Consider the following 27,018-nt stretch of genomic DNA (forward strand, 5'->3'; position numbering starts at 1 on the left):
GCTCCAATTGCTTCTCTTGGTTTTATAGAAATGGGTGTGGAATAAAACCTTAAAGTAAATTCTCATGACTGTTGGCTGCGTTTTTAGCTGTATGTTAACATAAGCAACAAGATCGTAGGACATGCAAGCCTGTTGTCCCGAGGCAAAATAGAAAAGTATTCCCTCTCAGACAACTACTGATAGATAAAACCCCAGAAAGGCAAGTACTCTGCTGGTATCTAGTGCAGAAGTGAAAGAGTCCAACAGAGAGACCAACGGACAGGCTTAAACATGCCCCTTTTACTGTCACCTGGTACAGTATTTGGAGTGCTTCTGGTAGCAGTAGACTTGTCAGAAAGTTATGATTACTAATGTTATATTTATGTTGTGAAAAACCTGTTCAAAGCACCTATGATAAGTGATGCTCTGCTTGCAGCCTAGAAGCTGCAGATGAGGCCAGAGGGATGGTGAGGACCCCTCTCCTCTTGCATGGGTCCTGCTGGCAACAGCAGCCCTGCTAAGGAGTTACCACCACTGAGGGTACTTTGTGAGGAACTGGCAGAGAGGCTCTCAGGAAGGGTTAGCAAAGAGGCATGGTGGGATGGGGTCTGAACAGCACAGCTCAGCGAGGCCAGCTGTAACAACAGTGAGGGCTCCATATCCAACACCTGCCCTGAGAGCAAGAGGCATCCTTTGGGAGTGGGGTGGCTACAGCAGGGGAGCATAGCTAGTCCATCTCACACATCATCACTGAAAAGAGAGCTTAATAAGTGGGCTTATAAGATGGAGTTGGGTTTGGGGGTTTTGCTTCTGTATGTTGCTCTGTATGTTGATTCCTTTTCCTCCATCTAGTAAAAGGCTGCGTATCTAAACTTATCTACTGAGTCATGACTTTGGAGGGAAGAGAAACAGCTTAACAAATCTGATTTCATTTTCCAGGTTTTGGCTTCAGCCTCTAGTTAGTGCTTGAGTAAAGACCCTTGGAAACTGGGCCAGCTCTTGTTATGGCAAATCAAGGCTTGGCAGAAGGTTTACATGTACAGATACTTTCACTGTCATTGGTGAAAACTAGTCTCACACTTGAAACAATTTTGTTCTTTACCATTTATTTACCTAGCGTGGTACTCTGGAGTTTATGTCTGCCTTTGCCTGGAGCATTAAAAAAATCTCCAGGAATTCTCTGATTCAGTTTGAAGTGAGGCATATGTCTGCTCTTTCCCATGCTTTCCCATGTGTCTAAGAAGAAAGACTCCTAAGTCTCCTCTGTGGGAGTGACCTTATCTGCTTCATCTGGTGCTGGCAGGCACCGCCGCGTTCCTTGCACTAAGCAGAGCACCCACCATTCCTCACAGGGCACCAGGACCCAGGCCAGGGCAACTGCTCCTTCTTTGTTATTAATCTTCGTATCTTTTGCCATGCTCCCACTCCCCTGCATTTCCACTTGCTGCTAAAAAATAGTGAACTCGATCTGTCGTCATCTCTCCCCTTTTGCTATCTCCCCCTTGCATCTGTCCCCTTCCCTGGCTTTCCACTCTGCTTCATTTCTGTAAGTTATTTCAAGCCACTGGTGTCAAGTGGTTTCTGGTTCTCCCTTTTAATGTCCATCTGAGTGTCCCATTTTTCTTCTGGGCTGGCTAGGGTCAGCTCTCAGAGTACACAACTCCTTTCCTCCCTAAAATCAAAAGTATGGCTCTGACCACAGGGACAGAAGGATGATCAGCAAAAAAATGTTTTCAAATAAGTATGTTGCTAATTTGCTTGTTGGCATGTAGAACTGGTTGACATAACAGCTTCTGGGTTTCTCATGCCTGGTTTGGATAAATATTTACCTAAAATAAATTGTGACTGGTTAGTCTCAAATTTCCTATTTTTGCTGAAAGAGCCTGTGGGATTTCAGAGGGTGTGTTTTGTGAACTTTATAGAAAAAGGGTGGAGTAAAACTGTAATGATGCCAAAACAATAACAGGAAAAGTATTTTAATATTGCAGGTGACATGCAAAGAGGCGTATGAAAATTACCTAACACTGTTCAGGTGTTTCTAGGTTATTCAGTAGCTCATCACTTTATTAAGAAACACTTCAAACGGAATTTTGGTATAAGGCACATGACTCCGAATAATAATGAATATTAATAACAATATATAAGGAAAACAGTATATTTTGGAGCAATGGCTCCAAAATAGGTACCCCGGATCAGATGCTGCATTACTATTGCAATGAACAATATCAATAGAGACATAAGCAAGACAATAGAGTTAAGATTACATGGATAATTGCATGGATTATGGTCTGATTTCCTTATCTAAAACCCTGAACATCTATTTTATGCATGATTTAAGAAGATGTCTATTATTTTTTCTTACTAAATATTTTGTTTTCTTCTGTAAAACTACAAAAATTTTGAATCAAGAAATTACTAAAAAGTACTTTTCCTTTCAGTTATCCACCATTCAGACAATCACCTTCAAGGACGAAGTAATTCCATGTATTTAGTCATTGAAATTTGAATTTTGTATGCAGAATTTTCCCCATAAAATGTTGATTTTAAAATAGATTTATTTGGTCTGTCTTGCTCCAGGGCACAAGTACTTTTTTTTCTTTTCCTTTTCTTTATTTGGTATGAGTTATCTCATACAAAACTCATCCAATGTTCATTTTATATTTCAGGAATTTTCTGGGATTAATCAGCTAGAAGGGGGTAATTTTGTTTGCTTGTAATTGGAGCTGTGATTGTGCTAAAATATAAACACAATTTTGGTCTTCAGTACAGATAAGTTGCCTTGGATAAAAAGCTGCTCTTTGTGCCAGTAGAATTTACCCCACTTTTCAGAAGAGGCAATTTTCATGAGCAGAAGTCTGGCTTCTCCTCTGTAAACTCTTAGTGTGCACTTGAACAGTTTAATCTGGCCGAGATTTTAAAAAAGATCCTTTTTAAAGCCAAGAGCACCCAAAAATCTCCACTGACATATGATCCCCCACAGGTTGTACAACTTCTAGATGACCACTATGGTCTTTTTTCCTAACTGGAAACAGGGAAAATGTTTGGTACTGTCACCAATTATTGAATTCTGGCAAAAAATTACTATACTGAATCAGTGTTTTAAACTACAAAATTTTAAAGCTCCAGAGCTCCAGGGAAAAAAAACCAAAACTTTTCCCCATGTTTGCTTGACTTCTGCAAACATGTCTACACTTAGTAATCTTGGTCTGGATCCAGGCAGCTTTGGACTGTATCCCACAAAGCAATACAGACGCCCAAATGCAACATCAAAGCAGCAAGTTGAAGGAAAGTAAATAAAAGAGCTTCTAATTATGTTACAAGGTAATTACCATACATAAATAAATTCAGAGCAATTAAGGTACTTTATTAAATAAATTTCCAGAGAGCACCTGTTCTTACCTTTTTTCTTAAAGCAAAATAATGAACTTTGACCTAGCAGAAAGAAATTACGTTTCAGTGTAATCCTGCAAATGGTTGAGTCTGTGCTGAGAGTGAGTGTACCTACTCTACAGTCTCTCCCAGTTTAGCAAAATCAGTCTCTAAGAGCCCCTGAGCATACAGTGAAATAAACACATCATGGAGGATCTCAGAAGACAGAAAGGGTCTGGGCAGGGAAGGGGCCAGCCCACCATGTGTCTCCTGCCCAGTGCTGCCCAGGTGGGCACAGGCAGGCACGCGGGCAATGTGCATTACATGTGGGAGGCAAGGCTTGGGCCAGGGAGACAAACCCAACTGCAGGCACTGCCCACCCTGCCTGGTTCAGAGAGGATGTCTGCTGCGTGTGGCATCAAATGCAGCAGTGTGGAAGCAGTTGTCTCCCCCTGCCCACCCAGACAGCTGGCCCTGCCCACCTGGAGAGTTAAAACTTTTGCAAGGGCTGTTTGTGCCAAAGCAGCTGTGCCCACAAGGAGTGAACTCCCAAGCTCGCTCTACCACAGCTCATTTGTGAACTAGTGAGTTTCAGACTGGAGGTTTCAGCAAGGAGAAAGCATGAGCTTAAGCAGGAAACTTCAAGGCTTTACCAGATTCCCCTAAGGGCTGATATTAGCACCTCCAGCCCTAACAACTGCTAGCACACTGCTTCCTTCTGGTCTGAAACAAATGGATCTCCATTGTTTGACAAGATCTCAGAAAGCTGATAAGTGATGGGCCATGAGGGAAAAAGCTTAGGGGCACCTTACTGAATCCATCGCAAGGTTCCTCACTAAGGCGCCTTGATTTTCCCCTTTTTTCCCCAGGAAGCTATAGAGATGATGGCCTGTCCTGTACCTGACACAGCAGCTACCAGCAGGCAGGCCCCTTCCAGAGCCCTGTCTTGAGCTGCAGCTCAGACCTCAGGCCAGGTTTGACTGTTCACTACAGCCTGTTCTCCTGGTTCAGAAGGAAAAAAACAACCCAAACCTGAAACCCTTCCCCAGCAAGCTGAAATCAAATCCCCAGTCACCTGCCTGTCTTCAAAGAGACCAGCAGTCTGCACCACAACTTATTAGCTTCCCCAAATCTCACAGCTTGCTTGTAGGTTTGCTTGGGGAGCTCAAATAATTTTTTTGAGAGAAATCACCACTTGCCTCTACCAAGCCAGACCCCGGTGGGTTTCCTTTCCTCCTTGTGCAAACCTTCTTGTAAGCCCAGATACTAACAACAAACAAGTTCTCCAGGGTATGGGTGATCTTCCAGCTTTTAATCTGGATAAAGAGGGGGAGAGAAAAAAGGGAAATTGGCCATCTTCTCCACAGAAGGAATTCATGGAGCCTCTACCGTAACATACTCTTTCTCATGGGAAAGTGATAGATTGACATTAATGGGATAGCATTTGTCTGAATATCCACACAAAAAATAAAACTTTGATATAAAGGTGATAGGAATAACACTGTGGGAGGAAGTCTTGGATAGGCTGGTCCTGAAGGAAGGACCCAGGACTTTCTATCCAAGACATATGCCCTCAGTGCGGCCTTGAAGATTTAACATAAATAGGCTGTGTCAGAGATCCATGTTCAAGCTACTGCTCCACAATGCTCATCCGTGTGGAGACTGCCATACCCACATGGCTACTTCTTACCCACTGCCTTCTCTGGGAGATCCTGCCTTTGTACAGCTACTTATATTTTTGTGTGAGCCGGAACCAGAAGCCTGATTCCACTTGTTCCAGACACCAGTATACTACTAGCTATTCCAGCATTCCCTCTCTGGTTTTCAGCAAAAATCAGTGCCTGCTGCTGATCTTTTTCCCTGAAATTTCTTCAAAAGTGGCACCAAAACTGAATTTTGATCACATGGATTTTGCTGATGATATGTATTTATCCTTAAAAAAAATAAATCAGCCAGTTCATTTCAGTTCCTCAGAGTTAAAACCCATGGTTTAGCTGAACACAACCATTTCTGTATATTATGCAATAATCATAAGTTCTTCCCTGTGAGAAAAGATGTAAATGCCAATGTTTTCAAATATAAAGCTCTGAGAGTAAAATGAATTCCCAGGAACAACTACTACATATTACGTGAGTTGAGAGCAAACAGTAAGCATGGCATGACTCAGAAGAACAGCGATGAAACTGCACATTTCTCAGTGAACTTGTGGATTATGCAAATAGATTCAGAAATTAAACAACAGACTCCTGCCTTGGCATTTGTAATTAGAGCTCTTCATTACCATGCAAGATGATTTTATAATATAGGTTTGTTAAAAGGCCTGTTTTATGTTTTCTGCTTTGATGGGATTAAAAGGTTTTGTGAAGTTTGGGAAACAACCAGTTTCCCTAAATGCAAACTTGATTTTGCACATTTCACCTGGGTGCAGTTCAGAGTAATTTTTGATGTGTTTCTGTTCATCTTTCAGGCAGCTGAACTACTGGCAGTTGTCTTGTTTACTTCTGAAAACCTCCCAGAGAACCTGCAGACTTCAAAGGCTATTAGGAACTCTCCATATTCTTTAAATATGGTATCTTTTTTGAGGAATTCATCTTTCTGTGATGTCCCAACAGCAGCTGAAAGTCAACAATTATAACCACCTTGTCACACTTTTAACTTTCTTTTCCTTTGTACTAAATGGCTCTCCCTTTATATTAAATGCATATTTTAAAAAGAAGATTTTTTTTTTCTGAAAACAAGAAAAATACGGGTCTTGATGGCTTCAGACTTAAAAAACACCCAAGCAAGGCGGAGATGCTGAAGAAGAAGCCAAGCTCAAGAGAAGCTCAGAAGAGCCAAGCCCCTACAGGTCCTGGTCCTGCAATGCATACCACTTTCCCAAGGCCCCATTCACTTTATTCCCTGGGCTCCAGCAGGGACTTTGATTTGTCCATGGAGCACAACACTTAACACATATGGCAATTTTCTAAGTACAATGGATTTAGGATGGATACTCAAGTGAGTAAAAATTTGTATCTTTCAGCTTCCAACTCTCAATAAAATATTGTCATATTAAATACCTGAAAATGAGTAGGCAAAGCATCTTATTGAGTGTCTGTGATATGTGATACTAAAGTGCAGGACATTAGTAACTACCTTTAAGAAACTGACAGAGATCAATATAGCAACTGGAATACAGCAAGCAGGGAAAGCGTGATGGAAAAGTCATTGAACTATCATTACATTTTAGTAAATGGCTTGTTGCTCTGCATATTATAAAGATGGGTTTTCAAAACCAGAAAGAGGTCTTTGATATCTTTCTAATGACATGTCTTTCTAAATTAACCCTTTTTTGGTAAGGATGGCTGATCTGGGATTGATCCTACATCTAAAATCTAGAAGCCGATCCAAAGTGTACTGCATGATCATACACGATCCAAGAACATTTCAGATATAAACATGAAAGATATATTAACCTAAGTACATCAACATATGTACATAAGCATACATATTCAAAACCCAATTTTGGACTGCAGTGAGAAAATCTAAAGCAGAAAACCAAGCGCAAGCTGTCTTTGCTGCACAGATTTCCAATTCACCTACATTCACAGATCCCCATTGCTCAGAGAAACTAGACAGCTCCAGGTCATCTTTCTCCAACCTACTTGGGCTTCCTCCTGCCGTTGCAAGATAAAGGCCGCTGGTGAGGACACATCAATTCACACACGCACACTGCTCAGTCAGGCTGTGCTGACATGCTGCCAGACTAGATCCAGTCCTTTACAGTCAGGCTCACCCAACAGGCTCCTCACATGAGGCCATTTGGTGTGTCAGTGCTGGAGCAGTCCCACACCCCATCCCTGTCCCCTGCCTCCTCCCTGGTGGGAAGCTAAAGCCTCTCTCCTCTTGACTTTGGACTGCTTGATACTGCCAACAGGACATTTTAGCAGGTAGCATTTTGCACAGAATTTCCTAGATTTGAACCAAAAATTCACTGAATGTCATTAGGATGATGGTGACCCCTACCTGGGCCCTCAGCAATAAGGCAAGGTTAGAAAGTCCCGGCACATTCTTCCCACATCACCCTGGAGAGAGGGACAAAAGCCAGTCCCTGGGGCAGGAGGAGGGACTGCTCCCTGCTGGGGCTGAAGGACCACGGCACTTTCTGCAGCTGAGTGGAGGCAGAGGCCGTCAGCCGCTGGCACATCGCCCAGGTGCTCCTGGGGGAAGCACTCGGTCCCCAGAGCTTTCTCCCCAACCACCTCCAGCCCCAGCTGAGCACAGGCAATGGGTGACTCAGCTCAAGGGGTTCTGGAAGTCGTAGGACATGATCTGGGGTTAATTCTAGTGACAGACGATACAGCAAAATACGGCAGCCTGAGGCAGGACAGCAGATCCGCAGCCCCTGGTGACTCACTCGTTCAGCTGCCACCAGCGCTGGCAAGGTCCAGGGCAGCTGTGCAGGATGCTGCTTCCGATGTTGAAGGCTTCAGACATTTGGAAATGCCCTGGGGCTGCTCAGGTAATAGGCTTAATCAGGTGGCAGCATTCGAGGCAACAGGTTTCCCAATATCGACAGCTGTTTGTTTCATGACCCATCACATTGCCAGATGCCCTCAGCCGGGTGCCTACCACCCTGGTCCCTGCCTGGCTGGCCCGCTGCAGAGCCCAGAGATGCTCCATCTCTGGCACCCTCTTCTCCAAGCCACGGAAGCCCCTGCCGGGGCCGAGCAGAGGTGCCCTCTGTGGCACCCCTGGAGCTCCGTCACCTCTCTGGATCTGCCCATGCTCCTGCTCTCCAGGTCTCTGTTACCATGAGGCTGTTTCATTGCACGTTCCATAACCTTCCTGTGGACTGAGCTTAGGCTGACTGGCCTGTAGTTCTCTCGATTGTCCTTCTCCACCTTGAAGATGGCTGTGACACTTGGCTTTTTCCCATTTTCAAGGATGTCCCCCTGTTACCAGCTCTTGACTTCTTCTAGCCTCCCTCCTAGCCCTGCGTCCTCTCAGTCACCTGCACACCCCTCTCCTCCCAACTTATCACACTCACCTTGGCCATGCTATTCACCATAATCCTTTCCACCATGGTTGGCATCTGTGTAGCTCCTGGCTGCCCTTCCCACACTTCTGCAAGGCAGGACCCCGCTGCAGAGGAGAAACTCTGCTTGCCCAGCTTCAGATTATGCCTATCAGGTCTAAGATTGAGGGAGGACAACAGAGTTGTCCATTTGCTTTCCTTGAAGCTACTGTGAGGTTCGGGCCTCCCAGAGAGCTCCCTGTCCTTTACTGTACAAAATTCTCCCCTGTCCCTTCCATAGAAGCAGGATCAGGAGCTGGCTCAGGGGGACCAGGAGTATGTAAGGACAGCAGACAGAGGGCATGCCCTCATAAGGCTATAATTTGAAGACCCCTGCTTTCTTCCTGATAAAAGACTGTTGGAAGAAGGGTTCGCCGGAGTCAAGAAGACGCTCAATATGAGTTACGCATCTTGCTCAACTTTATTAGTTTCTAACACTACTTATATAGAACCGATACACATGCATATTCGTAAAGCAGAAATATAATTGGTTAGTAGTCTCTAAACGTGCGTGGTTCTCACACCCCTAATTATCATGACTAAAATAAGAATTCTATCCATGTAGCTAATTGTGTTGCTGTGCTTCAGCCTTGTAGTTTGTTACTCCCCATTTTCCCATACCGGTCCCTATCTTACTTGGCTCTGCACCTGCTTTCCCAGCAGCTGTAGCTTGTTACAGCCACGGCCTGTTGGCACAACATAATTACTTGGTCTCAGGATTCAAGAATAGCTCAAGGCTACCTTTTTTGTTAACTTCAGCACAATTCTGATTACACGCCTATTCTAATACCAGGCCTGGATTGTGCAGATCTTCAGAGATTCTAAGGCCACGCTTCTGCAACCGTTCTTCTACAGAAGATTAGTAAGAAAATAGGAGAAAGGAAGAAGGGAACTAAACTTGAGGGTTCAGGGAAAAACTAAAGAGCAGAACCCCCTTTGCCACAGTGAAAATTTGGTACAGGTTTATGACAGCAATTTGTGTTTTCAGTGCTCAGCTGATAAGGACTCAGAAAATACAGGGTCTCAGAAGACTCTTCCTTCTAAAGCAGAGATAAACCAGACACTCCTTCCTAAAGCAGGGACCTTCCCAGACACTCCTCTTTGAAAAGGACAGATTCCAAACAGGTTTGTTCTCAGGAGCTAAATGAGGATGCTGAGTGAGCTGAGCTGCTCAGATACTCTTCAGACCCCCTGAGGACAAGGCTGTGAGAAAGAAATACCATACACTGCTATTTCTGTGTGTTTCATCATCTTTGTGAGATGACACTTTAGCACTTTTAACAAGGCAGAGGCCCTAGCAGAGGCCCATCTGACATCATGACTCCATTAGAAAATGAGCGTAACAAAATGTTTAATTGATCCACAGAGCAAAGAAAATGTAGATTTTGAATAGTAAATGTGTTTGATTTTCCATGTCAGTCATCCAACTGAAAATCTACTTCACTGAGCTAAGCATTTTGCTCTCCTCTTCAGACATCAAAAGCATTAAGTGGTTCCTTCACTGTATTCACTGACCTTACACTGAAGGCAGTACACACAGCAAATACATTATTGCTATAGGGAAACAAGAAAAAGCTGGGGTTTATGCCCAAATTCTCAGTGCAAAAGCTGCAGTGAAGCAAAAGTTACTACAGAAATCCACCTCCTAAAAGAGAGGTCATTGACTCTGATCAACCTGTAATAACTCTGACCTTTAGACCACAGCTCACTTTCCCCTGGCCAACCTTTTTCCTGTTGCTGCAAAACGCTTGAGATAAAGTAATGACAAGTCATTAGAAGTCAAAGTCCTTCTATATTTCTTTCATAGTCACGTGCAGCAGAAGCAGAGGCAGTAACATAGGTGTCGTTACAGAAAGTATCTAGTGGCTATGGGGATCATTCTCCACAACAGACACATTCTCTTTTTGGCAACACTCACAGTTTTAAACAAAGCAGAACTGAACCCTGCCGTGAGGAGTTCAATTTAATTTGGTTTGCAGTCCTAACCTCCAATAACATCTGGAAGGTCAAGAAAAAAGGTTTCTAGCAAAATAAGATTGTTCCTGCTAAATACTGAGGATAAATCCTATCTGCTGTCATCTGTAAGGCTATTTTCACAGATTTTTAAAGACGTGAGAACCAACATGTCCTCAGAAGGACTTATAAGCATTCACCTGACAATGGTAACATGTTTGACATGATGCCTTCTATTACCAAGGAGAACAAGAAGTATGAAAAAAAAAAGGGGGGGGGGGGGGGGATAATTCTAATCTAAAGACACAGATATCTATCTATCTAAAAGGTTCACTTGAAGTTGATGGAAGTGTTTTACTTAAAGAACCATATCTTTCAAATGATACTACAGTTTTTAGGAATGGGATATTCCAGAAGACAAATATAGCCCTTTTTTTTTTGGTTTTGGACACAGGGGTCCTTCACCAAGCAACAGCAGCCACAGAGCTCTGAATCCTAAGTAGATTAGTAACAGCCATCGGCTCCACTCAAATCATGACAGCGGGATCCAAACTGAATTGACAGAGCCTATGTTTTGAACAGAAAAGCCACTATAAATAGTACATGAGAAAAGATCCTGATGCATTTAAGCACAGTAATTTGGTAATGCGCATTCTGCAGATTTTGAGTCATGAAGTTCTGGAAATACTGCTTTACTGCGTGGAAATGTATATGTGTCAATCATACAAGCATTACTTAACTTCATGAAATCTGGACATATATAAACAGCCTTGATTGTCTTCTCAGTCAAACCTATTAAACTGATTTCTCTTGCAATATTACTTTAGACTAGTTTTTTTACATTCAAGCAACACCTCACCTCTCACTGAAAATTCCAACGGGCTTAGTTACTTTCTTGGTTGAAATGTTAATACTCCATAGAACAAACCCCAGTGCATAGCCAAGCATCTCCTCAGAAATAATTTCTAAAATAAGCAGTTCTGGAGCCTATACTATGACTATGCTTGACGGTGCTCAGCCATGATGGCCATCCCTAAATTCATGTTCGATGCAGTACTGCTATGCATTTTATAGCATACAGTGCGTATGCAAAACATGAATCACAAGTCACGTTTTCATTCAGAAAGCTTGACTCCTCAGGTAGCTACTAATCATAGCCTAGGTTCAGCAAGAAGCAAATGCCAGCTGAAAGGAGACACATCGGTCAATAATGAGGCTTCAGAGTCAGTATTTAATATCAGTGCAAGAGCCTGGGCCATCCTCCTGGTGCAGCAGTGCACGTTATTGTATATGCAGTACGTCTGAGACCACTTCTCTGTCGTGCCAGGAATCCACTGCTGGGCAGGGGCAGCTTTATGAGGTGGTGGGGCAAAATGACCTGTCACCAGGAAGCGCGTCCTTTACAGGCCCTGCAGTGCACCGGGAAGATCCAGGGTGGCAGCGGCTTTCACCACAGTGTTTCTGTAGTCCATAGAGCTTTGTGCTTTCCAGTTGTGCCAGACTAATTTTCTGTAAGCCATACTTAGTGCTATATACCAGAGTGCCTACTCTAACAGTTTTTCTCCTGCCATAGAAGCTCTAGACTTTGCTAGCCATGGTGCCTCATTCATTTAGGAACCAGATATGTGTTCACCCCAAATATTGCCCGATTTTTTAGGATAAACTGACATCCATTTGGTTTTCCTTAAAATAATCCACTATGTTTTCCACATTCCCGTAACCTGCTGTTCATAACCAGCTGAACCATTTTTGTGGTGAGAGTCAGGTGGACAGCTGAGGAAAAGAACTAAGACAGCATTGAAAAAACCTAAACGACTGGTTAAGAAAATAAATGTGTTTTGGAATGTTCAGCTAAAGAAAAACTGAAACGCATTAACATTTTCTGTTTTGGCTTTTTCAGTGCTTCAAACTTTTAAAATAACTCCAAAAACATATGGGAATAATTTTCATGAAGTCATTTTAAAATGGGAGAAAAGATGGAAATGTCATAGTAAAAATGCTGGATAGTTTCAATTTTGCAATGTTTATTTTGCATTCTCTTAAGAGAACTTTTGGAAAAAAGACAATATATTTTCTAAGCATTTAAATGTTACAAAGCCAAAATATTTTACCAAAATAAAACCATGCTATGTTCAAAAGAATCTTGCCTTTTTTCCACTCCTCCCACCCACTCTAAATACACCCTTCCTTTTCCCATAACCTTCTGTGATTTGGGGTTACATCTATAACTGTCCTAGGTTTCCACTTGTAAAATTTCCATATTTCCACTTTTATCCAGATAATAACTAATTTGGAGCAGAGATTGGTTTTCAGTATGTTTGTTCAATGCCTGTTGGCACTAATTCTTTGCCTTGATGACAGTCAGAAGCTAATAACAATCTCCTAACATCCTCCTCTAATGAAACTTAAAGACTCCTTAAGCTGTGGGTATTTCTCAGGTGAAGAACACCTATTACCAGACAGATGAAGATCAATAGTATGTTCACCAAAAACACCAAGAAGGCAGAGAGAGTTTTAAGTTAACTGACAATAAAATATTCAATATTTTTCTTTTCTGTTTAAATCGTAATGGCCTGCCTTCAGCTCACTTCTACTGATAACCTGTTGTGTAGCCCATATGGAAACACTGAGTAAGAATGCAATTTTGGGATTAATTTTCTCTAAATGCTGAGAAGACAGCATACATGTAATGTTTGTTAGGTAACTTAAATGACTGAATAGATAGTTACAGAGAGGAAAGAAATTATTTACTAGCAACATATAACAACTCATTTCATCTAATGAGCAAAAGCTTTCATCTAATTTTAAAAAGTCTACCATGAAAGACCAAAATTGGAGAATTATGTACATTAATCCTGCCAGGGTCTTTTGAATATGAATGATAATTCAGAGACTTTTCTACGACATTCAATTTGTATTTATCACAGCAGAATAACAACAATGGTTACATGTTTGGGAAATAAAGAGGGGAAATTAAAAATGTACTTGGAAATTGAAGTGACCCATGTCTCATTGTTCTCGTGGATTTTCCCTCATTCAGACAAATTGAATATACTGGCATTTCTCATCCTCAGTACTATGCTGGCACTTTTTTAATAAGCCCAGATAATTTGTCAAGATGAAAATGAGCTTACTTTTAAAATAAACTGATTTTTTTCTTTAAGTTATAAGCGGGAGTTTTTCATCTTGCCTTTCTGAGAGGGAGGACACAGAAGAGCTGAATATAATAGCGTAGCCCACACGTGTTTTATTGCAGCACTTTAATTGTACAGCTGCTGGAGACATTTTCCTGAGTACCTTTGCTTACACCAGCCAGTGTTGTATATACCACCAGCTTGAAGAAGGTAATCTTGAAGGGTACTAACGTGGTTAAGGTGGGGAGGGGGGTGGGGGAAGAGGTCTAAAATTGTAACTTGGGCATGTGCCACCTCTGCACTTTAAGTCCAGGCTTTAACTACCATCCGTTCTGCTGCTGATGTGACGGCCAGAGCCTTAATGCAAAGGATTTAATGACTGGTTGGGCACGAAGGGTCATACAGCAGAAAGAGCTGAAAGTTGCTGTGACTCATTGGTTGACTAAAGGGGTTAAAATAGTTGCCGCAATGGAAAACCAAAATCACATGCGCATGCATTTCATCAGTTTAGACTTTCTCTTTACCCTTAATGAAATGAACTTCTGCGTTCTCCCTTAGTAAGATCCTTGCCAGCTCCCCAGAGACCACCCAATAACTTTCTGCACACCCAGCAGAGTACAAAGTTTTAACGTTCACTGTCGCTGCCTCATCTCCGCTACTTAGGCCAGCAGGAACTGAAAACATGAAGTGATTAAGCGGAAAGATACTTTTGTGTTTACTGAAGAATTTATTAGTTCTATTGGACGTTCCAGGCTCCAGAAGGAGAGCTGCGATGTGAAGAAGCACACCGGTAACCGCTGCCTCCTGCACGGAGGGGACTGTTCCCAGGGCCAGGAGAAGGCCGCGGCCTCGGCACCCCCGACTGCCACACCGGCCCCACAAAGCCTGGCCGACACCCAGGGAGAACGCGGCCTTTCCCTTCGGTCTGGGGGAGAATTCAGCATCGGCTTTAGCCGTGCACTGCCCGGCTTCCCTGCCCTTCCTACACGCTGCCGGTCCCTCCGCCTCCACGGCCGCCAACCGCCCTGTCCCCGCTCGCCCCCCGCCGGCTCGCTCCTCGGAGCGGCGGCAGGGCCACGCGCTGCCGGAGGGGGGCGGTCACGCCGCAGCGACCGTCGGGCCGCCCGCCCCGCCCGGGCCCCCGCCCCCGGGCCTCCCGGGCCTCCCGCCCCGCCAGGAGGCGCCCGCGGCGAGAGCGGCGCTCTGGCCCCGCCGGCTCGGTGGTGCGGTCTCTACGGCGCCCGCACCGCTTGCCCGCGCGGCCCCGCCCCCCGCGGTCACACCACTCGCCGGGCCAGCGCTGCGTCAGCCAGGCAAGATGGAGACGGCCGAGGAAGGTACCGCGCTCCTTCCGCGCCCGCCGCTAGCCCCGGCCGCGCGGGGCCCTGCGCGGGCCGCCCCGGAGGGCGGAGGGGTGGGGGAAGCGCCGCCGGGCCCGCCAGCCGCCGGGCGGGCCGGGGTCTGTTGACGTCGGGAGGGGGCTCCGCGTGCCGGGGCTGCAGGTGCCCGCGCCGACCCCGGCCCCCTCCCCCCCGCTCTCCGCCACTGCCGGGCCCGCGGGGGGCGGCGCGCGCGGGCTGGCGCGCACGCGGGTGCCCCTTACATAACCGCGGCCGTTGGGGGCCGGGCGCTGCGGGGGAGGGGGGGCGGTGCTGTGGTAACACCCGGCTGGGGGCCGCCCGCGCGCCGGGCTGCTGCGGGCCGGGCCGGGCCGCCTGGGGCTGCCCCCGCTGCGGCTGCCCCCGCTGCGGCCTTCGGCGGGGGCGCGGGGCCCTGCCGGGGCTCGGGGAAGGGGCAGCCCGGCGCGGGAAGCAGGAGGCGGGGGGCGCGGGCTGGGGCAGGGGCCGTGAGGAGGGGGCTGCCCCCAGGCGTGCAAAAGGGGCCAGTTTTGTTTTGGCCGGCAGACACCGGCATACCCGGTCCTGTAACTTGGCGAGTTTTAAATTTCCACTTTAAGCTGAGCAGTAATAGCAGCTTCAGCAGCTGCTGCTGCTTTCGCAACGTTAACTTTGTCATGTACGCTAGAAAATTGAAATTGTAAAAACATGCAGGAGCTGTTAGGTTTCTCTGTCTCTTCTACACGAGACTGATACGTAGTAACTTACCTCATTTTAAAAAAGAAGTTGCCAAAGAGATTATAGTCATGTTTTTGCAGTGTCTAGTAGTTTCCATTTTTATGGGCGTTGCTTTATTTGAGATCAAATGTGGGTATGTTTTGTCAGCACTTCTGCGGTGCTGGATTGATGTTGAGGAGATATGCAGTTCAAGCTGATGATGCAGGACTTTCATAAACCAGGACTTGGTATCCTCGCGTAAACAAAAATAAATAAAGGATGTATGCCGTGCTTTGTTTCTTGCAGTATTTGAGCTTTGTTTATCATCTTAAGCTATAACTACAAATAGATATTGCAGTAGCAGGACAGTTCCAAGGAAAGTGTTTTGTGTCTTGGCTTTCGTTACTTTAGCATCATTTTGAATGTAGCTTTTTATCTAGTGGCACTTGATTTTCCAGCTTGAGAGGATTCAAAAGAAAAAAACTGGAAAAATGTGAAACTGGATGAAATAAGATGGCACCGTTGTAGAAACAACACCCTTGAGTTGTGCTGTTGACATCTTTAGTATCTGTGAAAACAGATGGCTTATCAAAATATTTTGTGTTATTAAAATCTAACAGCTTTTAGAACTGCTTGCTGCACTCTGTCATGCCTCTGTAGACCAGCAGTCTCTGCTTGGAATTTGGACTTTTCTGATTTTATACATCTAAGTGTTTGTATGTGGTCTTTTAACATATATATGTAGCCTTAGATATTATGTTGTAATCTTATCAACGTTACCCTCAAAATCTCTGAGTAGTAGAATGAAAGTAACTAGTCTATATACTCACTTTCCGTGAGTGCCACTAGAAAGTCACAACTGCTACAGTTTCAAACTTCAATTCCTACTATTAAGAGTTTCATGACACTTGCCAGAACGCTGAGGAGACTTACCAAGGTTAGAACGCTTCAAACACTGGTAGCAGAAAACATTGTGTTAGTGCCTTAAGGAAGAGGAAATCCATGCTCTAATAATGTTGCTCTATATATTCTATATATATGCTCTAATAATAATTAAAAAAAAGCAGCCTGTACTGCTGCTGCAAAGTGTCAGATGGACTTTTGTAACTACTGATAGCCTATTAACGATGTTATGGCCGTTGTGTTTCTCATGGGTTTCATGCTTGACTGACTTGCATTGCAGAAAACTTAACTGGATGGTGGGAGCTCTGATGAGAGAGGCATTTTGGGTAGCTGCAGCTGCTTTGCCTCTGAATGGATGTGAGAGTTGCTTCTCTGTAGCACCTGAAGGCTCCAGATACCAGGTTTTCCTGGTAAGAGGTGCTCCTCTTTCTCTCCGGTTAAATCAGTTTGTTGCTGTCTTGGTTTTGGCTGGGACAGAGTTAGTTTTCTTCCTAGGAGCTGGTACAGTGCTGTGGTTTGGATTTAGTAAGAGAGTAATGTTGGTAACACACTGATGCTTTAGTTGTTGCTAAGTAGTACTTACTTTGAGTCAAGGGCTTTTCAAGTTTCCCATGCTCTGCCGGTGAGGAGGGGCACAAGAAGCTGGGAGGGAGCAGAACCACAGCAGCTGACCCTAGCTAGCCAAAGGGATATTCCATACCATAGAATGTCATGCTCGGTTATATATATATGGGGGGAGTTGGCTGGGGCCTGCTGATCAGCCTGCTGATGGTTGCTCTGGGACTGGCTGGGCATCAGTCAGCGGGTGGTGAGCAATTGTTTTGTGCATCACTTGTTTCTCTTGGGTTTTATTGTTCTCTCTTTTTGTTATCTCCCTTTTCATTCCAGTTATTATTACTGTTAGTAATAGTAGTATATTTTATTTCAGTTATTAAACTGCTCTTATCTCAACCCACAGGTTTTTCCTTTCCTCCTCCCTATCTTGGGGGGGAGGGGGGACATAGTGAGCAGCTATGTGGTACTTAGCTGCCAGCTGGGGTTAAACTGTGACAGTTGCTAAATAACAATCTTCACTTTTGGATGTTAGTGACGAACATTCTGTTAGAGAGGTGATAGGCAGAGAATCATTTTCTAGTGGAACAAAAAACCGCTGTATTACCCAAGGCCATTCTTTCCAAAATGCATGCATGAAGAACGGGATACAAAGTGTGTGTGCAAGTAGAAAATCAGTGTTTATTACACAGTGGAATTCCCTCTGAACATTACAGTAGGTCATAAGGTAAACGTTGACCCTCAGCGGGGTTTATTGATTTGAAGCTGTTGGCTGCTTAACGCTCCAGATTGTTACACTCATGTTTATTTGGATTTATAAAACTAATGGGAATATCTAGAAATTGTCTTAGCCTTTGAAAAAAATATTTAGTTTTAACTTATTTTAGTAAGCTAACAGAGGAAATCCTCTTCCAAATAAAGAATTAATTTGCTTTTGGTAAAGCAAATTATGGTTTTCCTGACAGACTTGAGAATAAGTGAACAGTCTGCTGTGAGAGCCAACGGACCATTAATGAGCAGGTTCAGAGAGCTGTGGGGGCCTCTCGGAGAACAGTGTGCATTTAACTTGCTGGTGCCAGAGTGTTCTTATAGTAGCGGTTTTACATTCTGCCTTGTGTGCTGGCTGTAGAGCTTGCCTGACCCTTTATGCAGCTGATCCAGCATACGAAGTTGTCAACTTACTGTAGTGAAATAGCTCTCTTTGAAGGAGTGCTGGAGGAAGGTGGGCATGCCTGTCAGTTGAAGAGGCCTGTCTTGTGCAGCCATCTTAAATGCTCTCTATAGTAAAAGACTGATTTGTTAGGTGAAGTAGTGGTTCTAGTTGTTCTTGACGGCAGAGAAACCAGGGATTATTGATGTTTGCAGCAATATGTCATTGCTCAGTATGGCTGTGATGGAAGTGCTCTTTATGTCTCTTTGTAGCATCATTGGCATGATACTGAATACATGTTTCTGTTAATTCTAGCTTTTAGGCCTGCATGAATGAATTGAAACCTCTTTTTATGGATAGAAAAATTATTTTCTTTGGAATCACTTGAATTCTTGTGCTTTATGTGTAGAAACTGTTCTAATGTTGTGTGAACCACGGATATGGTCATGTTGTGACTTTTTAATAGAAAAACATTTTGGAACTTTTTGTTAAAAAATGTGGAAATCTCCAAAAATTAACTAAGAACAAAGATAGGTGATTCAGGCTTGAAACTGCATATTTTCAGTGTTCTTAGGTCAGTACTTCAAGTTTGTTTTTTATAACAAAGATTTCTGATGTAGATGTGTTAGTCTTGCAGGTTTGCTGAATGGTGTTTGATAGAGAAATAATTAACTAAAGAGAAAATCCAAAACTTAAATCTTCTGTAAAAATGAATATTTTATGTTCATTTCCTTAATGTAAGTAAAAAGAGGAGTAATAGGACTATACCATTCATCTCAATAAGCGAGTAAAATACTTCATTTTTATTTATATTTAGTTTTCTGTTTAAATGGTCTGTATAACCAGATGATATTAAAATAGACATTTGTTCTTCAGAGGGAGAGGTCTACACTTGCTTCTTTGTCCACAAAACATCTTGCAATCTTTAATTGTAAGAAAATGTCAAAAATAAACATAAAGGAGGTGCGGGACCCATTGAAACTATGAAATAAGAAATAGAAGATGTCTTCCCTCCTGTGACTAGACTGTAGACTGCTAAATGGATGGCTTTTTTCGACTCTGGTAGCAGACTCACAAAACACCTATTTCTGTTTATTGTGACAGGGTTTTTTTCCCCTTTCATAAGAGCACCAAGGGACACCCATGTTAGGTTCAAGAGTAGCAAATGGTGACAAATTTAAGTCATTGTCAGGCACCAGCGAATCTCTTCTGCTCAGTCTTCAACTTGTTCAAAACTCAGATGAAATTTTTCTGTTTCAAAGTCACTGCTTTCAAGAAGATTATTATTAACAGACTATGTTTTAGTGAAAACTTTTTTAGGCAAAGAGCACCTCTGCGTGTAGTTCTACTATGTCTGTTTCCTAGACATCTTAAAAATATAAGACAGCATGTTTGGGTTTTTTTATAACATGATCAGGCAGATAACATTCTTGTTGGTTTTCTGGTGATCTCTCAGTCTTCCTGTCTTGCACCAGATAAAATCTGTCTTTAATCCTCTTTCAATTTATTTTGGCTTCATTTTGCTACATGGCAAAGTTTCTAGAATTTAATTGTATAATTTGTCTTGTAAATTTCAGTTCTTTTGAGCAGTAGTGTAATAAGCTTTATGTCCTTGTCAGCAGATATATGCAGAGTCTGTCGGTCTGAAGGAACTCCTGAGAAACCCCTCTATCATCCATGTGTGTGTACTGGCAGTATTAAATTTATTCATCAGGAATGGTAAGTTCTGTATTTATGGGTTTTTTTTAAATTTTTTTTCAACAAAAACATCAGCATTCTTCTAAAAACAATACTTCCTAAGTCTTCAGGTTGACTACTAAGAAAACCCAATTTTCAGTGGAAATGTGTTAGGGATTTTGAAGTTTTTTACATGATGGTTCATTACAGTTCACAAAGAATTAATTTATCATTAGATATGAAAAGAAAGTACTGATAATCGTGTTTAGGACTATGGTTCTGCTGATATGTCAGCTTTATGAAAACTAAGCAGAAAAATGAGTACACTGGGGCTTTTTGTGCCCACTTGTAGTTGTGAATAAAAAGAACATCTAACCTCATAGCAAGAAATAAAAATACCATAGTACTTTTTGGTCATCTTGAGGTGTATGTTTGTTCAGGGAAAAGCTAAAGTGAAAACTATAATTCTGGTCTAGAATACATTCCTTTTGATGGTATTTTAATAATTAATTTTAAAATTTTCACAAATACAACAGTTATAAATCTTTCAAGATATGACACATATGCATTCAGCTAAGATTTAGAAGGAATGGTGTCACTAGTGGGTGTCTCTGTCAGGATATATGCTTTATTAGCCTTCTCAATAACGTACTCAAAGAACATACTTTGTCAATAATGTGATATATTTGAAGAGTTGCTGTTAGTCATAGCTTACCTTTTTTTACTTTTTGGAACTTACTTGATGGCCTAAAAACATTTAATAAATGTGCTAATTTAAGTCATCCTTGATAGTACCAATACCCTGATTTATGTTTGAGAACAGAATTGGTGTGTTTTTCATGATGAAGGTATAATGTGGAGAGATGTAATAGTGTGTTTTAATGTGATCACTTCTTATTGCAGCTTAGTTCAGTGGCTTAAACACAGCAGAAAAGAATACTGTGAATTATGTAAGCACAGATTTGCTTTCACACCAAGTAAGTATGTTTTACTGTTCCTATCTTTTCAAATTTTTTTTTCTCTTGGTATGTATGAAGTGATTACTTCTTCATTCAGCATGATAGATCCAAACTTGTGTTTTAACTTATATATTCTTGTTTGAATTGCACTTCTTATGCATATTATTGCAGACTTGTGAATTGTTTACATAATGGGTAATCTGGTTGTTCCATAATCTTGCATGAGCCATAGAAGAAATAGTATTCTGTACCTTTTCTCACTGCCTCAGTCCCATTCTTTTGTTGCCAGCATTAGTGTATGGCTTGTTTCCAGCTTCAGTGACAAATGAGTGTTTGAAAGTCTGAATGTTAAGGTGAAACCATAGCAAAATTCGAATTGGAAAACTGGTTTTCAGTTGTATTTCAAATATTCACCTGTAACACTACCATATGACTTGTCATTTCAATTCAAATTATATTGACAGATAATGCAAATGATAATTATTCCACTAGCATTTCAGTCAAGATACAGTAACTACCTGGTATTACATTGCCTTTTATGTTAGATTCAACTAAATTAGGCAACTTATGATGAAGAATGACTGTATCTTTATATAGTTCCAAGAGGATTCTTAATTACATTTTAACTGATAGTAGTAGAAATAAGTGAGGTCCTTTGGCTTGGTGGCAGGCTAGGCTCATTATTTAGCATTGCCAACTTACTGCCTGTTCAACAGGTAAAGTGGTTCTTGTGCTATCTATTTTTCTTTACAGCTGCTGAGCTCAGTTCTTCATGGTGCAAATACGTAACTTCTCAGTTTAGAAAAAAATAATTATCTGCACTGTAGTTGGGAAAGATGATGAGGTTTGAGTATTTTAGGTGTGTGGTACAATAAAAATTAAAGCTCCTTTTCAGAGTAGCTGGTCCCAGTTAGAAGTATAGACTGCTCATCTCATCTCCTGCTCCCCTTGCCGCCTTTGGTTTTTTCTACTAGTTTTGTACATTGGTAGAGAAAACTGAGGGTAAGGACCCAGATCGCTTAGTTAAGGAGTATTACAGGATTTTTGGAACACAAAATACATTTCTTCTATATATTGAATCAGAATTTTCCATTTCTGCCAATGACTAATTAAACACATTAGACTTTAAATGATCAGCAGTGAAATGTAGAATACTAACTCTGTCTTACCACTGTGAGGAGAACAATATATTTTATTTTGGTCACAGGAACACTTTCAGGTTATTCTTTTTAAATAGTACAGAGACCTGTATAAGACATGTAAGAGGGATCTTATCTGCTTGCAGGTTTTATTTATAAACATTTTTATAAAGTTGTTACATTGCTTCTGTTTGGAAGCTTTGAAAATTGAGAGTGATCCCCATTTCTGGAGCTTCCTACAAGCTAATTAGCTTTTTTCAAAATGGTTTTCTGCTGTGAGGTCCTCTACAGAATCTAGTATGCAAGACCAGAAGACTGTATTTCAGTGATTTACTAGTTGTTAGGAAGAAAGAGGACTTTTTAGTTTTGTATGAGAAGAAAAGAAAGACAAAAGTGTAGTGTTCTCCTTAGGATATAGAAAAGGAGGATAAAAACTTCTAAATGAAGTACACTGTATATATGTTACACTGCAGAAGTTTAATCCTTGACTGCCATAGCTGTTACCAGCACAGCTGGTAATGTAGTTGCAGGTTATGGACACATAGAAAACAAAATGGAATTATTGGGGTTTAACAAGTTACTGTTTGTCATAGGAGCCTTGAAACTGGTAATAAGGAACCTCTTTCTTCTCTGTGTAGTAAGTGCTCCCTCCACGTTCAGCCTCTAGCAAAGATCTGTTTATCATCCTGTCACACACTGGCCACTCCCCAGACTGAGCACCCTCAGCTGATAACGTTTGCTTCTTTGCTTTCCACGCTATAGTGTGCTTTCTATTCTACCAGGCTGCACACAGTGATAGCATATGTCAGGTACCTAGCACAGATTCCTCCAGCCCTCTCCCCCCAGCGTGTCTTCTTTCATTGTTTCCTTCACACCCAACACTCACTCAGTTACAGTTTCTTCAGTTGCTCTTAGCCCTCTTTATTTGGAAGATAATGTGGCTGTCCAGTCTGAAAGATGGATCTGCTTGTGGGAGCTGGGAAAGAGTCACAAGTGCTGGAGATAGAATTCTAAGGCAGAGATGGGATTGATGTATATAACAGTCATCCAAAACAAAGTTGGATCTGTCCTATAACCATGCCAAGTTACAAGCACTCTCAGATAAGTTAATTCACTATGGGATGTGGTGGAATAAACGCATGTACATAATTAGTATCGGGGCTTCAGTGGACAGTCACTAAGTTGAGAATAATAGTTCAGTAATACCAGCAACTCCTCTTTTAGCTTGGCTTGCTTATTAAAGCTGTTGCTGTCATTCTGTCAAAAATGCTTCTTTACTAGTATAATTTTTTGCATATGGAGTATTCATAAAATATTCCTAGTGCATGTATTCTTTAAGTTCTGTAACATCTTGTGACTTCTTTAGCACCTGACCCACTAAGTTACTCATGGTTTGGAAGGAAGAAAGTAGAAGGTTCAGCTTGCATCTTGGCAGGAGTACAAAGGAAGTAATTTTTCTATTGAGTAACAGCATCGTTCTCTAGAAGTGTTTAGTCGTGTAGGCAAATGTTTTTCAAATGCATGCTTTGAAGCTAAATTTTATGTTGTAAAGACCATTGCTTTTCTGCAGTTCTTCAAGTTATGAATTAATACAGCTATTAAAAGTAGCTTTGGACTTTTCTGTCGTGGTGCTTGTTCATTTTTTACTTGTTTTCTTTTCAAGTTTTTAAAGAGCAGCTACTGTGTTCTTTTTGTCCCCCCACGTCTGCTTTTCTTTGTCATGTGCTGGCATGCACTTTTCTTGATGTTACACTAAACATCTATAAGCACTGAATCATGAAAGAAAGTGAGGCTGTATTTCCCGAGAGAAGATAGTTTTCAAAATTTTTCTTTTCCGTAGAAGGTAACAATAACAAATATTTTCAAAAATACAAATATGGAAGTAGACTAGCATGGTCTTTGGCTGGAGATTGGGATGGGTTCATTCTTCTGCTTCCTAAGCAGCCGCATTGCTGGTGTTTGATACAATGTCACAAGATTAGTTAACACAAAGATTGTGAAATGGAAGGAAGCCATTTCAGTAGGCTGTTCCTTGTTTTATAAATTATTATAGTCTGAAATAAGCTTTTGATTTATGCATGCAAAGATACTAATTCAAGGCTTGCATGCATTTGGACCTCACTGTTTGTCTTGTTACAATCGTGGTTTGTTACTGTTCTTCCTGTTTCTTGGTGTTTGCCACCTTTGTTCATGTGTAACTGTTGATAGGAAAGTTTGTTGGAACAGGAACTATTTGTTCCCTTGAATTTGCATTGATTGAGCTCCTAAGCTATCCTATAGCACACTAAGATTCTTCATATTAAATACTTATTTTTGTTTAAATTAATGCACAAGCCTTGGTATTTTTTTCATTGGCCTAAAAACTTCTCAATGTGACTAGCATATCTATCTTAATGTGAAAGAGTTCATGGTTCATAGATTATTTTTTTTAAGGCAAAGGAAAATGAGTATCACATAATTTTAAAATACTAAACTATATATTCATATTTAAGTAACTTGTGCAAGAACCATTGCTTAGTAATTATAGTTTGCTTGTAGTAACATTTAAGTTCCAAACTTTTGGATCTTTAATTTTGTACAAAATTATAAGAAGCTGTGTAATTATACTAAAATGAGTGACCTGTTTTATTGGGCTCATCATTCAAAGTAATTAAGATTTTTGTTGAAGGATATAATGAGCTATTTTTTTTTACTTGTTCATTTTGACAGATTTTAACAGTAGTTCATAGTTCAGGCATTTTGAAAAAGTCAGGTTTGGAAAAACATAAACTTCTGAAGTAAAATACTGCATGCAGGCACAGAATTCAACATGTCTGCTGCCAGCTCCAGGTTGCAGAGTAAACACACAACTGAGAGACATATGAGTGTCATTTCGTATGTTTTATTAGACCCTTTTTTTTGAGAAGGGATTAGACCCTTTTTTGCATGAGAAGGGATGGCATTTTTCTCCTTTTACCTTAGCAGTATGGAGCAAAGTCTGTGTGTGTCTCGAGAGTATGAAACATAAACACAGAATGGTTTGGGTTGGAAGGATCTTTTGAAGATCATATAGTCCAACCTAAATAACTCACAACTCCTGTGTTACCAAACCCGTGCTTTGACCCATTAGTTATAAACCACATGGTTTTTACTTACGAGTGTTATAGTCTTATTTCATAAGTGCACAAGGATGATTGACATACTTATAAATGGCTTGCAAATGTAATAGTAAATAGAAAATCTATGGGTAAGAGGACTGTAAGTGCGGAGATTCTGTGAAGGAAGCTAAATGACAGTTTTACCTGATGAAAGAAAGACATTTTGCTTGCTTCCATACTAGACATACACAGATTTAGGTTATGGGCAAATAAAGAGGCTGACTTGGATGGGGAAAGAGTGAGAAATGAAATAGGATATGGTTGCATTGTGACAGCTGAGGGGGAAGACTAGTAGAAAAATTTGAGCCTTCATAATAAATAGTGGTAGGGTTTGTTTGATACAGCATATGTCAGAACGCTGTTGCTTTTTTTAACGTCTTTCTGCAGCTCTGCTTCCCTAAGTGAAAAGAAAGGTGATGCATTATAGGAAGGGACCCGTGAGAGTCATGAAATCTGTAGGTGTAACATACACTGGGAAAATGCACTTAGAATTTTTATTCTCTTCCAGGGGGAAGATTTGCGTTTTCAAAATACTACTGAATACTACTACAGTAACATGAAACCTATGGATTGCTTTCTGTTGTATTTTATACTAGTTCATAATGATCACATATATCTGACTTTTCTGCAGATGTTTGCGCATGCTTCAGAAAGTATCCACTCTTTACCTTGTGGTGGAAATAGTCATAAATGGGGGAGATAAACATATTTAAACCTGCACAACCTGTTCCCATTCATTGGGAGTAAGCCCTTAGGAGGCAGGGAAAGTCTTGGACTGTTGCTTTGGGACCAGTTGTACATGCTGATGATTCATTGTGGATGTGGGTTTGTGATGGGATTCTCCTGCCAGTGTGGGACTGGAAAGGAGGAAAAGAATTTCAAGATTAGGAAGAGCCTGGTCTTCTCTCTGTCTTGGTCATTTTTTCTGTTGTGCAGCTGGCATTTAGAACTACAGAGAGTGCCAGTACTTCTGATGATGTTGCTTCTTTTTTCTTTTTTTAATACCAGCAACAAAAGTGAAGTCTGAAACTATCCAGTTTTGCTAATATTTATAATTATCATTACATCTTACTTTATCATAATGGAACATACAGGTATTCAAAAAGGCCCTGTTACTGCTTAGATACTGCTCTGATAACAGCCCCTTTCTGTACAGCTCATGTCATGACTAATATCTTGTCTCCTTGCAAGAGAAATTGTGTTGGCAATATAGTTTTCATTTGGATTAAATTTTGGTACTTTGAAAAGTTTGGGAAAGAGAGGTTAAATTGAAGGTGTTAGTTTGTTTTATTTCTTTGTGAGTTTGGTGGGAATAACAGCATTCAGGTTCAGCAGATTGTCCCATTGTGTTTGTCAAAGTACAGTTGTGTGATGTTTGTACTAAATAGCCTCTGAAGAAATGGGAATGATGAGAAAGCTTCCTGTAATAAATTTAAAGGTATCACTTTGGTAAGCTAGAGCATTGGGAACTTTTTTCCCACTTTCCTGTTCTAGATTTTTTTGGCAGCTGAAATCTATTAACAAAATGTTTCCCTAAAAACTACTGATCATTATTGTCTGCTTTCTTCCTTATTTTTTCTGGGAGAAGGAAAATGTCAAAAGACAGCCTTGTGTTTTTCCTACCTTATTTTTGTGTCAGTATAATAGATTTTTGCTCTGAGTTGTCTGCTTTGGAGAAATAAAATTAATATTTTTGTTCCTGAAAATGTTAGGCTTACAAAACCCCACCCCCCACCACCCCCCTGCAAATCCAGTATCCACAAGTAAAACAGCAGTTACGCTGCACAGGTGTGACCTGAGTATCCAAAAAGCTTTCTAGTAGTTTTCCCATGCCTGGACAGCTCAAAGAAGTTGAACTTCAAGCTGTGAAAACCTAGTTAAGCTCAGTCAAGGTCTGTATGAATTTTGTGCTGTAATAGGAAAAAAGTGTTGCTTTAACTGGCCTCTAGTGGAGAT

General features: G+C 41.5%; 1 protein-coding gene across 2 annotated transcripts in view; it reads left to right on the forward strand.

Moving 5' to 3' along the window:
* Positions 1-14,730: 14,730 nt before the first annotated feature.
* MARCHF6 (membrane associated ring-CH-type finger 6) overlaps positions 14,731-27,018 on the forward strand; it is a 51,071-nt gene continuing 38,783 nt past the window's right edge. The window contains exons 1-3 of one of the 2 annotated variants that reach the window (XM_037381558.1): positions 14,731-14,828; positions 19,770-19,869; positions 20,731-20,804. In XM_037381558.1, coding sequence (XP_037237455.1) covers positions 14,810-14,828; positions 19,770-19,869; positions 20,731-20,804 — 193 coding nt within the window. In that variant the 5' untranslated portion in view covers positions 14,731-14,809. The remainder of the gene's footprint in view (positions 14,829-19,769; positions 19,870-20,730; positions 20,805-27,018) is intronic. The other variant, XM_037381559.1, reaches the window with a different exon arrangement.

Source organism: Falco rusticolus, chromosome 3 (assembly GCF_015220075.1).
Source record: "Falco rusticolus isolate bFalRus1 chromosome 3, bFalRus1.pri, whole genome shotgun sequence".
Taxonomy (NCBI): domain Eukaryota; kingdom Metazoa; phylum Chordata; class Aves; order Falconiformes; family Falconidae; genus Falco; species Falco rusticolus.